Raw genomic sequence first — 16,752 nt, forward strand, 5'->3', positions numbered from 1 at the left:
AATAATCTATTTGAAATTATTTAAAACGTTATTGATTATTTTCATTCCTAGAATTTTTAATTACGGTACGGAAAGTTCTAGCAGTTTGCCCTTTTTAAGACACGATGCCATGCGCACCACTAGTAATAAAATTCCGTCGATCCACTAAAAGCATCATCAAATGACAACAAAAGAGCGAAATCAATGAATGATTGAGAACTTGAAATGTATTGCTTTCCGAAAGCAGAATTTAGTCTAGGTTGCTTTGAAAACTCTCAACATGATTGATATGTCTGGTTAATATAATGCTTGAATGCTTATTAGTTTCACAATATTAAAGTTTTAGAGACGATGATGCCGAAAACAAATGACAAACTCGATTCTGACATTTATCAAACAAACAAAGTAGAAATCAAATCTCATTGTAAAATTAATTTATCGGTGAATGTTTTCTGCTGAAACAATGATTCGGGTAAGCTCTTAACAAGTATACGATTGACTTTTAAAAACTCACTTGTTTGACTATTTTCTTACATATAAAATATTTGTCAACGTTTCAGAGGTGATCAAAGTAAGGACAACATGGTGAAGCCAGAGAGTAAGAAAGCTACAGAAGGCAAAAAGCATAAGCCTGAATGCCTTCCAGCAGGAAAATACTACTGGCCTTATCAGTTGCGATATGGATACTGGATACAACTGGACGGAGGTTAATAGATGAAATATTCCATATAGCGGCATACACTTTAATAGCCAATTTTCCCAATACAACATCATGCCATATGCAAATTTAAACCCAAGTGTTAAACGAAGACATAATGTTCGTGTTACATCTGATGACCGTTTTAGAGTTTTGAGAAGCAATATAACCATAAGGTTATAAGAACGAAGTCAGAAATTTTGGTTAATAGATTTTTTGAATTGGCTTGAAGAAGTCAAGTCAAAGTCAGATGGAGCAGGTGTAATTCTCATATTCCATGAACCTAAGAAAATGGTATCTTACATGCTCTTAGAAGCTCTTCAACGTCACCATTTACTTGGAAAGTTTCATGAAATTGTTACGGGTTTTTGCAAATGGACATGCATTAGCCGAAAAGAAATGTTCAGCTACCGTGAAGTCTTTTAATCTTGAAGTTTTATCCAGAGTCTTACTAGATCGCGAAGAACAATTCGATAATGCATCAAATAGAGCAAAAATTATTTGGGAAATAGCTCAACATCTTGGTCAAGGTGAACAAAGAACTTAGCAGATGGTACTGGAGATCCAAATCTTGTAATATTAGACAACATGGTAGAAAGTAATTCGCCAGTATTCTCATCCTACTTCTGTAGAATTAGGTGAACTGAAAGAACTGCGCAAAGTAGCTGAAAGAAGTAGTTCATTCCAGCCAATATTTAGTGCAACTAGCAAAATGAATTATCGGGATATTCAGCGCATAAATGTTTTAAGATCAATATTGGCTGAAGGCAAATCTGATTATAATACCATAAAAAGTACATATGAAACAGATGGAAAACAAGGCCTAATTAAGGAATTGGACAAATTGCAAATTACAAGGAAAGATCAACAACATGATTTATTAGAGATATTGGACTCACATTTTGATCCAAAACGTACTGCCACATTCCCCAATACAAAAACGCCAAAAAAAACTAATAATAGGAAATTACAGAAGACTGTTAGCAGTGATGATAGTGGAGCTGTGTCTCTTGATACAACTAGAACAACTTCTCCTTTAAAGAATGCTGCAGATAAAACAGTGAAGACTAATTAATTTTAGATAAACTTGATTTTTGATATACATATGTTGGTATGTAGTTATGAATTTAATATACTTTAATAAATATTCCATTTAAATAAACATAATTTATATTTTCAAACTTGATTTAAGAAATCTTAATGTATAACTTTATTTTGTTTTTATTTAGAGCTGAAAGTTTTATGATACATTTTTAGCTCAAAACTTTTTATAAATTCAGTTTTTGTTAATATTCAGAAATCATACACGTTATGTTCATATGAATTGTGATTTATCGGTTTGGATTTACTAAATGGGCATTAATTGAATTGTATTTCTTTAATTGTGCCTTATATAGGGACACGGTATCGAATAGAAAGTATCGATACTTTTTTCGTGTCGCTATGTGTGTGTTGTATGCTGCATGTAGCGACTCGAAAAAGTATTGATACTTTCTATCCTATACCGTGTCCCTAGCCTTATATTCATTAAGCTTTTGCTAAATGTTTTCTATTTATCTTGCGGAATGTATGAATTTATGAAAAACTATACATTTGAAATTACTTGAGAAAATACGAATTGTTAAATTTTTCAATTGAAAATTAATAATTTTGTAATAAACAATATAATTGAGGCAAATATGTTTAAGTCAATATTCACACAAGAAAATACCAGTTGGAAGTTGATTATATATCAACTTTTTAAGATGTTTGCAATTTTTAAAATAATGTAGAGCGGGGCTTAAAGTTCCGCGGGTAAAAGGTTTTACATGCTTGTACAGCTTTCGTAGTGAAAAAGAAAGAACTCAGAAAATGTGGCAATTATTTACTGAACACTTTTCAGATTAGGTTCATCCGCTAATAAAAATATTATGAAATTATCATAATGATTACATAATATATCTATTACGTCCATGTATAACCTCTTTTACTAAAAAAGTAATATTACCAATATTTCTTTTTAATTTGCGGATACTCATATGTATATAGACATTCTATAATTTCTGTAGAATGTCTGGCTTACATATGAAATAACGACGGTAGATAACCAGGTATAATAAACTGTAATTAACACGATTTGTGCAAAGATGTGTAGTAATTAACTTCCTAAAATTTTTTATATATCTTTACGTTTCAGAGGTTTCTGAACATTTTGGCATATCTTAGAAAAAATGGATATATGTGTGTGTATGTGTGTGTGCGCAAATACAAATTTTCGTCGACAATTTCCGTAACACGGTTCAACCTATTTCAATTATTCGTTTTTATACCTTTTGTCTGCCGATTTTGATTCGTGTTCAGCGGTAAATCTACATTGAAAAACATATGCCGCACACTCAGGAATCTTTTTTTGTGTTTATCATTTAATTTGCTAAGCAAAATTCGATAATACTTATTTTTTACACAGTAAAAGTACAAAAAATTGCATTAAAGCAACTACTATTGCTTCTACATTGTATTTTCTAAGCACACAATTCCAGACACCATCTGGAGCACAGAATTTTTGATTTATGTCTTGTATGTAATAATTTCATGTTGTGATAGACACATACGGATGCGGAAAAGTAAACGAAAACAATATCTTCCTTTGTCTTGCTCAAATTTATTATCGCCGTAGAAAATGCTTAAAATCTCGAAAGTAACCGTTATCACGCTTGGTAGTTTAGAAAGGCCATAATAAATAGATGTAACGTAGAGTACCTATACTTTTTATTACTATCATGATATACACAGACATAGGCGGCTTGATCTCATATTCATAAGGATTTATAGGTAAATTTACTCCGCGCTTAAAATCAATATTGTTGCTGGAGCTCTTACTGAATATTATTTCATACATGTTAATCTGAAATGGAATTACTTCACAATGGACCTTTACCACACCATAGTATTGAATATGTCCAGCAGTATAATATTATCAGTACATAAATTGCACTGCCACTAACATTTCCGCGCAACCGATGTTGTATTGCCTGATCTAAATAGGAGATAGAATTAGACGTATTAAATTCGACGACACAGCCCTGTGGTTTCGATTAATCTAATGTATAGGAGTAAATACATAAGATTAATGACACTTATAGAGAATTCAATTGAATTAGAATTAGACAGTAATTTAGAATTTGACTTGACATTAGAATAAAGATACATAAATTATGAAGACTAACGACATATAAATGAAAGTTGAATTCAAAGACTTAAGAACTAGCAGGAATCAGTTCAAAAAGACTGACACTGTAAATGATATAAATTAATATATCTTGGATAACAGTTCAAAAAGACTTTACGTTTCTAAAATGATATCAATTATCGTCCATTAAAATTAGTATACATATTGTATACTAATTACTTAAGAATTAAAAAAAGCTAAATATATAAGCAACATTGCAAATCCCTTTATTTCGCAGTTTAGAAGTAAAATATGTTTCATATTTATAAATACGTATACAGACAAATATTTGACAAAAACATATTTTCTACTATTACTCTATCAAACCATTTTTTTCATATAGAAATATTTATCTGTAAAGAAATATCACCGTAGTTTAACAGAATGTAAACTTATTGTGAAGGATTGTTAGGTTTAAATTGAACGATGTTTAATCACTACTTATTGTTACATTGGTATTAAGAGAAGAATAACTGATCAAAAGATTATTCAATAATCTTCAAACATGTGTTTATTTTGATATTGCTAATTACATTTTTTGAACATTAAGAAATTGTACAAATCGGTTAGTATATATAATTTCAATCTGAAAGTATATATCAAACTAACGGAATTAGCAATATAAAATGTCTATTGCAAATTTGGCATAAATGTAAGAAAAAACACATATTTAAATAATACCACTAAAATATTGAAAAGAGCTCATTTGGTTTAGCGAAAGCCAACTGTTGTGAAGAAGCGAACCATTGCAAACCGTTTTATGATCAAAAGTTATTTTGACATATTGTGACGAGAAAGGGTTAAGGGTCCTTTTCTTGAGGTGCAATCACTGCAATTGTCCTCACAAAATACACATCACATTTTATTATGATTATAAGCATAGTTTTCGTTAATATAGTTGTAGTTCCTGCACCAACATTTGAAATGTTGAAATCTTAGTTCACCACCCGTCGTCCATAGACGACATCCGCATAGACGACATGCTAAGTGTCGTTAACGGACGTCATGTGATAATGTTTGATAATGATAAAAATGTCTAAAGATATATCACTGTGTCTGGTCCGTTCAGCAGCAATACTATGGTACATGCTGTTTCGTACAGCAGCGACACTCCTACGGAAATATTTTTGCAGTGAAAAGGTTAATCTAAGGATTATACTTACACAAGCGTAAATTCGTATTTGTAATTTAGTAAGTATTCTTGTTATGCACTTATATACAATACTATTGACGAACGATTTATTCGCAATACTTATTATTAAATCTTATTTTTCATTATTATCAAACCTTATTAACTTCCCGTAGGGTAATTTAGAGGATCAAAAATAGAAAATAATTTTTTTTGCATATCTTCACGTTTCACTGGTTTCTGAATACTTTGGTATACCTCAGAAAAAATAGATGTTAGTCTGTGCGTGTGTGCGTGTGTCGTGTGGATACAATTTTTCGTGGCGTTTTCGGGCGTGCCGTTCAACCGATCTAAATGATTAAAAAAGCAATCGAATCCTACTGATGGGTGTTAGTGCTGGATAGTTTTAGGGAAAGGTTGGTCCAGCCGTTTCCGAAATACGAAGCAAAGAATGCAGAAAATGGAAACTCGCTATTTGCGAGAACCGGGCATCCGATCACGAATAATGAAAGCTACAGTATTTATAATAATATATTTAAATACATTTAATATTCTTCGAATGTTGTATTACAGTACGGGAAGTTCAACCAATTTGCCTGAAGACACGATGTCATACACCACTAGTTTTTTAAATTCATTGTTACCAAACTGATTGACGCAAAAATATTAATATCTACATTCTTGGAGAGAAAAAAAAACTTCAAATTTATCAAATTTTTAAATAATGATTCTTTTTATTGTTCAAAAAATTCTCAACAAGGACAAGGTATTTAGAATGGAACTAAATAATCGACTTCAGCAAAAACATCATGGTATATGTGATTGATAAAAAAAATAAAATTACTCTTCAAACTTAAGGAGTTTTTTCTTTCAGAATTCATTTTACTTTAACTATAATTTATATGCATTACAACCGGTGTAAAAACAAATATATAATAAGTTCCTGCAAAGAGTGCCTAAAATAATAGCACTTTCCTCAACATTTGTGCATAGTGCACGTATGCAGAACGTAAAGTCTGATAAGTTCGCACTCGTTTCCACTTCTATTCATGCAATCTGAGGAAATATATAAAACTACAAACTTTCATTATTTAACTTATTGTTAGACGCAGCGGAATTGAAAACCTGGACCTGTGACAGTAAAAGCAAAAGACACTTTGCTATAATACATATTATATTTTCGAAAAGGAAGAATAAATTTAGTCATTCCATTGTGTCGGTTTTGGAACTGAAATTGATGTGTAACATAGACATTTTCATGCCCTGACATTTTGGTTATTCAGACTTATTGATATTGCATGTAATTGAATAATTTACATTAACTAGACCATGCATCAATATCAAAATATCAATTTCTGTATATTTTCAATTTATTACTCTCTATTGTAATTTGTATTTTGGTGTATATTAGTATATTGAAAATATTTGTTGCCAATAAAATATGCAAATGAAATGAAAATACTGAGTTCATTTCAAATCTTTAATTTTCTCATAAAAAGTGAAAATAAATATAGAATTTACGGTGGGATAAAGCGGGGCTTCATCCGTGGATAAATTAGTTCACCACCAATATCTCAAGCAAGTAATGTTTTTAATTTTTAACAACAATATTTAAACGTAGAAGGAAAAAAAGTTGCTATCGAGAGAAATCAGCAATGTTTAAAAATTCATAAGAAAAATATTTTCATTCATTGTTAGTTTTTTTAGATTATAAACACTGTTGTTTAGTTTAAGAGGCAAAGAGTAAGTAGTTATTTCAACTCTGATAAACAATATTTCTTACAAAATGCCAGATCAAGGTTATATGTAGCTATTATTTTAATAAATCCATTCGTAAAAAAACACCACAACTAATTCATCTAATTTGAACAAACCTTAAAAATATAATTTTGCAATAGGTCATATTATGAGTGATAAAATTCTCATATATTATTTTATAGTTAATTAATTTAACTACTAGCTAATTAACAAACAAAAACTATTTTATAGGTAATTATTTTCTGAATTAATTATTCAAACATTATGCACATACCCATTTGGGTACTTTACCCATGAATGATTAATATTATATTTTAATTCATCAGTATATAAATGTAGACAAATTTGAAAACATATTGCATACATATGAGTTACAAATTAACACTCAAATTAGAATAAATAATCATATTTTGAATAAGCTCTAAACTTCTCTCATGTAGGTGAAGGTTTTATATTACCCAATAAATACGATTTAACTTCTTGGATTTATGAGTGTACATGTGAACCAAAACTGGACTATTTGTCGATGTCATAAAAAATGTCAGCACTAATTTCAAAAATCGAAAAACAATTTGATAAAAAAGCACAAATAAAAAACAATCCTTTTTAAAAAAAGAATTCAAAATAATAAAAAAAAATTGCAAGAAATTTTATTCCTCAAAAGTTTTTCAACAGAAGAAATGCATTTAGAATAAAACGGATTAATCGGCATAGTAGAAAAGCACATTATAGACGATTTAAAAAATATAATAATGGCAAATTAATATAACTGTTTAAACTTGCGCTGTTTTTATGGAATTTATTTTGCTATAACTGGAGTCTATAAATGTCATTGATGTGAAAACAAATCACACCTATAAATTTGCACTAACAAAAACGTTAACTGACTAAGCCGACATTAAAACAGCATTGTAACCCTCTATAAACCCATTAAATAAATAGGGAATCAAAAAATCAGCAATTATAGGATAATATATGCAAATAATAACAAGAATATTATGTTTAATTTTTTTTGGTATCAATGAATTACCAAAATCAGAAAAGTTTTATATGTGCGGCGACTCAATTGTGCGATTAGAATTAACATACATTCAATGACTGCTTGTATTTCTTTTACTTCTTTGCTGGCTATATAATCTCATTCTTTGAATAAAAAATTGCATAAAAAATATTTTCTATTTTAATAACTTCAAAGATTTATAGAAACTACGAATAATATAGAAATAATTTCTAATCAATAAACTTACGTTTAGTACACAGCACATATGTTTAATTTGTTTTATTACTTTCAAGGATCAGGGAAAAATATTCTGCTGATTCAGGCATTTTTCAATAAATCAAGATTTGTACTACGATGTAACTTTGAACTATTTATTTATCTATGCCGATTTGCTTGTTGATATCGGTACGCAAGCAACGTTGATGCCGGTTTGCATACAACGACAGATCTCTATTCACATATACGACGATTAATCACAATCGACCCGCGTTGAAACGATTTTATCGAGAGCGAATGACGTACAGTTCGGGCGTAACGCTATTTCCGTTGCATTTGTACGGATTTACACCCAAGTCACCTATAATGCTCGCATTTCTGCGAAAGAAAATGTTACTTCATGTTGAAGAACCTAATCATTATAATTGATATAGTGGCATAATTATGGCCAATAGAATAATTATTTTGTAGAATATTGAAAAATTTGCAATGTGACCTGTAAGTTACGCAGATCCATTAAGGTTTAATTATTTGAAACATTATTATATTATTTGCTACGTCAGTATAATTTTATTAAATTCGAAATTTTATTACACAGGTATTGTCTGAATATTTAATATGAAAATGTAATATTAAAAATATAACAGCGGACTTTATGAATAACATTAAAAAGCCAGTATTTGTTAAGAAGTAAAAATTCATGCGTTCAACACACATTCATAGGTACATCGTGTATACCATTATTCTTGATTATGTTTTACTCTTATCATTCTGTTTCCTCATTTGTTATTTCCGTCAGACGCCGCAGAAAAGTGACTGCACATGTTTCGAAATTCAAAACAAAATTTTCGTGTAACAATTTTCAAGCACAAAATTAGTTTAAATTAAAATATTTGCATATTTTATGAAATTTTATTCAACCTGAAACGTGACTTTAACGCTGAATTCATTATTTAATTTCTAAACATGAATAGAAATAATTTGAAATATTTGAATACAAAATAATAAGAAAATTAATATTCTTGTAGTACTTTCGTTGACATAATGTTACTTGATAATTAAACTTCTATATTATAAATTTATTTTACTTGGTGTATTATCTATATATAATATATGGTTTGATGACTGTGATTTTATATATTAAGGAAAGTACGGACTCTTGATTATGTATATGAATGACATGGTGTTTTGTTATTCAACGTTCTTTTTATTACAATCGGTCTCTATCGTTTTCACTCATCTTAGATTCATTGACTACTAGAAATACTCTTTTAAAACAGTAAGAATTACAATAACATATTTATTAAGGAAATATGCAACTAATTCATGTCCATATCGTATAGAAAAAATGACATATGAGGTAAGGACATACTTAGATACTAATTTTTAAGAAGATACTTCACAAATAAATCGTTTGGCCTACTTTGGGACATCAACACATGACGCATAATCCCAAAGGAAACAATACTTCGTAACTGACCTTTGCAGGGCTTCTAACGGAAAAAGAGTTCTGCAACAAAGCAAGTTTCTTTTTTTACCAGTGAATCCCCTGGTCGTAGTAGTTAAGCAAGAAGTTAAAAGACAGGTTTTAAAAAGAATAATAAAAATTCCATCAAATTATTGCAATAAAATTGATCGAAACCCCTAAGTCCATTAATTTTAAAATACATTATTACAGGTAGCAATAGAAAAGTCCCAAAAACATGACAAAACCACCTTCAAAATAAACCTTTGTAGGCGCGATACATGTCTGAACGGACTACATCGACAAGACTGTGACAATGACGCTCAACATCTGACCTGATTGTGATTGTAGTTTTCTTCGTGTTACACAGTCGCAAAAACGTTATTTAAACTAACCTATTTTTAAATAAGGCCACTTTGTCATTTTGTCCGTTTTTACCCTGTATCCAAACACTTATACTCTATACCGACTGAAAACCAAACCATATACATTACATGTATATGTATGTGTAAATGTGTGTATATGTATGTGTGTGTATATATGTATAGACATATTTAACTATGATAATTTAAAACATTGTTTTAAAAAACAAACCGTTCTTTATCAACAACATATTATTTTATCCTATAGCGAAATCTAGTTTTCAACTGGACCATATTCCTTCTCATTCCTATTTGGTATTGCATGACTCACCAAAGTGACCTTCAGTCAATCATAAGTTTTCAGTCGACTACAATTCGAATGGCACGTGCATTTAGTAAAAACAACAAGTTGGAAGAGTTAATACATTATGCTAGTTTAGATATTCATATTTTAAATTGTAATACACTGATGATGAGACAAACCTAGTCTCGAAACGTTTGTAAAATTAATATTATTTAATAAATTAGTGCAAAAAAGAGTGCTATTTGTTCATATTTGTAATTAAATATATATATATATATATATATATATATATATATATATATGTGTGTGTGTGTGTGCATGCTTGTGCGTGTGTGTAATGGCATTTATTTCAAATTCATATAGAATATATAAAGCAAATCTTTTTTTCATTATTTGCAAAAATATGTGTATTGCATTACCAACATTGAATTGCCGCACATCATGAATTGATTGTAAATAGCGAAAAAACATTCATATGTGGTTATTTGTTATTGAGGATTTATTGAAATGTTCCATACATAACAATCAAACTAAATATAATAAAAATAAATTGAAAATATAGTGAACACCAATTCAAGTACAAATAAATTAAATCAGACATATTAAATCCGATTCATTAGAATAACACTCACTAATTACTGAAACACAGGAAAGCTTCTTAATTATTTGTTTGAATTTGTTAAGCACAACAATGAAAAACGTAAATTTTTGAAAGATTTTCGATCAAGCGCATTACATCAAAATTTTTATACTAAAACGTACATTGCAGTAGAGATATGAAAAGCCCTTTAATCTCTATTTCTTTGCCATATTGTACAATATAAAAGCAATATATGATGTGAAATTTCTCAACGTTACAAGCAGCTTTCGACCGATATTGTAAATAGATGTTCTTCGTACAAGTAGTTCTCAGACAAGACACTGCAAATAGCAAAAGATAGATTCGTTCAATTGGATAAGGGTGAAATTTATCGCGCAATATATATCTTTTCTTTGACTTCGCAGTATTCGTTATTCCACGCCTGATAAGCAATAGTTTTTGTGTCAGAGTAATCAATATAAGTGAGATATATTGCTAGACACAGCAAAAAATAAATCATACAAAAACTATGAGTTAGGAGCACATGTTAGGACAAAATTACATTTATGATTTATTAATAACAATGTTAAATTGAAAATTTTATTGAATGTCGCTGCGGAATTTACAAAAAATTATAGAAACAAATATCCTATCAACAAAACAGACGAATCGATAATGCGTGCAAACTGCAAAAATGTATGTACTTAAGTGAAGCCAAAATAAATAAAGCTTCAACAAAATTCAACCATGATACATTGTTTAACTACCCATAGGGTAAGTTATCGTAGTTATAAAAATTATTTTTTTTATATATCTTTACGTTCCAAAGCCTTCTTAAATAGATGTATGTGTGTGTGTGAGTGTATATATGTGCGCATACAATTTTTGGCCGACTATTTCAAGAATGCGGGTCAACGATTCCTATTGATGGGGAGACGGGCTGATTAATATTTGGCCAATGCAAATCCAGCCATTTCGAAGATACGAGGCAGAAAATGCAAAAATAGTGATTCAATTTCTGATAGAACGGAACGTCTGAATTGAATGATTCAAAACACACTTTATTTGTATTGACGAAATAAAAAACTAGTTAAATTGTAAATGCAGGTTTAGTAGATCTTTCGAAGATCTAATAAAAAAGTTAGAAAAGAGTCTTTTGGCAGTCAAAAATAGTCATCAGACATATGCGCATCAAATTACCTATATAAATTTGCTGCTAATAATTTAATATGATATATAACAAACTATTCAAATAAAATAGTATCAATGGACAAGGGCGGTTATTTCCGTCCATTATTAAATTTATCAAGCATGTATTATTATTTTCCTCTGTTGAAAAAAGGAAACAAAGAAAAAATTATGTAGATATTATATGATCAGTGTAAAATATTTGAGTGCACAAATAAATATTACGACAATCCAGATCATAAAATATATCAAAGATTTAGTGTGTTATTTTGCTCTTTATTTAAGTTTGTTCGCATATTAACGAGTTTATTCATTGTTGGTTATTTAAATAAGCAACCATAATTGTTTGCACTATCTTCACAAATATTATATTTTTAATCTTGTGTCTTGGACCAGATGACAATTTTTTTGAAAAACAGCAAAAAACAAACAAAACAAACCAACATTTCTATAATGATGAATTGGGAGTTTTACTGAACATAGTCACATAGTTGTTTTTTTTTAATATGTGTTATTATTTGTAATAATTTACAATCTAATTATTCAAAGTCAAATTGGACCTTTGTGTCCTGCCCTACCCTACCTGATTCTTTAACCACTAACTTCTACAATAAAAATTGCACCGGGCCTACAATAATATTTATAATAATTTCAGAACAATGAAAAACTTTATTTTAGGATTATTTGCAACCAAGCAAATTTTGTAATTTTTTTTTTGCGATTTGACAACCCTGCATAAAAAGTTTACATTGTATTAAATTCATACGCAATATTTAATTCTCCAAAAACTCTATGCGCCAAAGTATGAATTGAGCGTTAGATATAAAATGACCACAACGAAAATTTCATATTTTGCATGTGAATACTTTATGCAAAGCAAGAATATATCTTTTTATAACCCGTATAATGTTTCTTTGCCCGTACCGGTTTCATATTTCGAAATATTTATGGCCAGAATATATAAAATTAAATTACTATATTAAACGAAAAACATGCTTCTCGAAAACAGAGTTCCCTAAACCATAACCGTTGATTTAGAACGTGCATAAAAACAGAGACCAGGAACGTTAAAATTCATATGTGCATCTAGAGAATGTACAATTGCGACAAATTGTAATAAATAAATAAATTTTAAATTCGCAGTGACATAGACAAATGGGACTCGTGTCCACGTGTCAGCGCGGTAGGAAGTGTAGCAGTTTATATTTCGACAGCGACACAAGTGCGCTTTGAAGCGAAGATTGTAAATGATTTTACGAAAATTTAGTCACGCTGATGGCATTAAAACGAAATGATTATTTATTTCATAGAAATATTTCCACAATGCTGTACAACAATGCATCAATCAAATGTAAACGTTGGCATTTCGTTGCTATGTCCTTTGATGTCCTTGGATATAAAATATTTTACATTCTATTTAATGCATTCAATTACAGACATATGTTTGAATTCAAAATATGCAGGGTATTCAAATGTGAGCATTGCGCCACGAACATATTTCAGGCATAGATTTTTTAACCATGTTTTTAAAATAATAATTATTGACACCGTTACGAAATAATAGTCATTTTTTGTATTTCTATTTTCATGACATAGACATATATACTTTGTTAAATTATCCAAAATTCAGTCTATTTGAGGAAGACAAGACAAAAATGTTACAAAAATTGTACTACATAAAGTCGCAGACCAAACCCTTAAATTTGGTATCATTGCTAGATTCAAATTGTTATTCCTTTATAATTTATTTATTATTAAAGAAAGTAATATTATATACATTAATTAAATTTGTATATTATGTATGTTGTTAAATATTGATAAGAAGCCAATAAAAAAAAATCCAATATAATGTATACTGTATACACATTGTTATCTCATCGAATTTACATAAATTTTTTGAAAAGCAACCGAGGAAAATAAACTATGAAACATGCAAATTGTATCAATTGATAATATGGGCTCGCCCGTGAGTAAGTATTTTGGACTATAAGATTTGAGCCAAAGGTCCCAAATTAGATGCCGACCAGCTTGCTGTCAGGCGATAGTGACATCGGTTTTTACTTGAGTCATCGACAGCAATATGTTTACAAACAAAAATAGCCCTTACCTAACATTGCTGCATCAAGGAAATAAAAATCATCACTACGACATAACTTTTTATTATATCACTTTCTTATTTTTCGAATAAAGATAAAAACTTAAAAAATCTATGAGCTATTGTAATAATTAACTTAACGAACTATGAGGTTTTTTATGGATGGTAACTCAAACAGTTGTCCTATCTGTATATGTCAGGTAACTGTTATTTTCACTAGGAAACATTGTTATCTATATTTCCAAGTAGAAATAGATGTCACTACTGCTTGAAATCAACCTAATTATTTATTTTACGTATTATGGGGGTCTTCCTATGTGATGAGTTGAAAAAATTGAATTTTTTTAATTTCATATTTCGGTAGATTATACCTTTAAAAATAACATATTAAAATTTCAAATCGATATCTCAAATAGTTTTTGAGTTACAGCCATTTAAAAAGTATACATATAGTATATAGTACAACGATCATTTTATCTTTAAACGCGTTTTTCTCAGAAACGGCTGGACCGAATTACTTGAAATTTACAGGGCACATTCAATATATTTAAGCGCATGGAATGAACTATTATCAATCAAAAATTTCAAAAGTTCGATTTTTTATAGCAAAAAAACAAAAAAAAAAACCGCCTAATTTGCAACTTTTATTTCAAATGTCTATAAAACATCCAATTTTTTTTGTATTCATTTGATTGTAGTTCATTCCGTGCTTTTAAGCCTACAAATTAAAACGCCGTTTATTTTTTTTGGTCATATAAGCCGATCAGCCGGAATCGTGGAGACAGTGGGAGCTCTTTTTTTTGAGGGGGGAGTGTTTAGAGCGCTGTAACTCTAGTTGGACTAAATTTTTTTAGCTGAAATTTTATATTTATACTGTCCAAATATGTATTAATAAATGACAAAAAACTTGAAGCTCTAACTATTTACTGGTCGTAGAAAAAAAATCTAAAATATCCCTAAATAACAGGCCGTCACATAGGAAGACCCCCTTATATCATTTTTTCATAGGTGGCAATCCAAAGAGTAGTTTCATCTCATTAACAGTGTGTTAAATTTTATTATTACAATACCTGTAAAAAAGCAAACATTTTATTGATGCAGCAGTGCTGGATATGGGCTATTTTTACTTGGAAACATATTTATATTTATATTTCCAAATGAAAACCAATGTCACTGCTTGACATCAGAGGGATCAAGCCCAGAACCTCTCGACCAAGTCCAGTCGCTCTAGCCACTTTCCCTTGAGTAAGCCCAAATGTTTAATAGATAATGCATATTACAACATACACAGTAACTTAAAACTTAAAAGATCTATGAGCTATTGTAAGAATTAACTTAACGAACTACAAGGTATGTTATGGATGGTAACCCAAACAGTTGTCCCATCTGTATATGTCAGATAACTGCTATTTTCACTAGGAAACATTGTTATCTATATTTATTTATAAGTAAAAACAGAATTTATTTTACGAATTATGTCGTTTTTCTTATAGATGGCAATCCAAACAGTTTTTTCTCATTAACAGTGTGATAAATTTTATTATTACAATATCTGTAAAAAAACAAATATTTTATTGATGCAACAATGGTGGATGTTTTACTTGGAAACATATTTATATCTATATTTCCAAGGGAAAACCAATGTTACTACTGCTGTCACTACTACAGTCCAGTCGCTCTAGCCACTTTCCCTTGAGTGAGCTCAAATGCCTAATATATAATGTATATTACAACAACAGTAGTGCAGCTTATGTACCTACTTGTAAGATTAGTTTTTTTTGGAATGTCGTATTATCCGAACTTCGCTGAATATTACATATGATAAACAATAACACTTTAATATTTCCCTTTCTCCTTCAGGAATGGAATGACATGAACTTGCGATGGAATACCTCAGAGTACGGCGGCGTGCGCGACCTCCGCATACCGCCGCACAGGCTGTGGAAGCCGGACGTGCTTATGTACAACAGGTGAGTCGAATTTGCATAACCGACAAATTGTCGCCATATTCGAAACGAAATAAGGTACTTTAGCGACATTGATATTCGCATTTTGCTTAACAAGCAGTATAAAAATATATTTGATAGACAAAAATCATCGTTATTTTTAATAGTATTTGTACGAATTATTTTATTAACTTCCCGTAGGGCAAGTTATAGTAATCGCAAAAAAATTGAAAATGAAAATTTTTATATATCTTTACGTTTCAGAGGTTTCTGAACATTTTGGCATACCTTAGAAAAATGGATGTATGTGTGTGTGTGTGTGTGTGTGTGTGTGTGTGTGTGTGTGGTGTGTGTATGTATGTACGTGTGTGTATGTATGTGCGGATACAAATTTTCGTCGACGATTTCGGGAACACGGATCAACCGATTTGAATAATTCAAAAAACATTCGATTTGTATTGATAAGGAGACGTGCTGATTAGTTTTTGGCGAAGGCAGGTCTAGCCGTTCCGAAGATACGGGGCAAAAAGTGCCGAAAACGGTAACTAAGTTTTTAAGAGAACGGAGCGTCCGATTTGGATAATTCAAAAAACATTTTACTTGTATTGACAAGATGAATAATTGATCAAATTTTCATGAAGGCAGGTCTAGCGGTTTCGGAGATCTAATGAAAAAAGTAAAAAAAAATGCCATTCGGCGGTTAAAAATGATCATTAGACATATGCACATCAAATTATCAGATATTTTATAGAGATTTTAACAATAAGTATAATTTTTTTTTACATTTCTATGAGTTCCGTACCAATGCTTATGCGTTAGACAGCG

At 30.0% G+C, this 16,752-nt stretch overlaps 1 protein-coding gene across 1 annotated transcript; it reads left to right on the forward strand.

Annotated features, from left to right (window-relative positions):
* Positions 1-561: 561 nt before the first annotated feature.
* LOC113366579 (maternal protein exuperantia-2-like) lies at positions 562-15,951 on the forward strand (the record flags this gene model as incomplete). The annotated part of the gene is made up of 5 exons (XM_026608212.1): positions 562-685; positions 888-1,040; positions 1,111-1,206; positions 1,309-1,736; positions 15,842-15,951. Coding segments are annotated over exons 1-5 (911 nt in total), but the record flags the coding sequence as incomplete, so codon positions are not given.
* Between the last annotated feature and the right edge of the window lie 801 nt (positions 15,952-16,752).

The sequence above is a fragment of the Ctenocephalides felis genome, unplaced genomic scaffold (assembly GCF_003426905.1).
Source record: "Ctenocephalides felis isolate EL2017-DRISC unplaced genomic scaffold, ASM342690v1 CF-g0.4_SCAFFOLD_00604, whole genome shotgun sequence".
Lineage (NCBI taxonomy): Eukaryota > Metazoa > Arthropoda > Insecta > Siphonaptera > Pulicidae > Ctenocephalides > Ctenocephalides felis.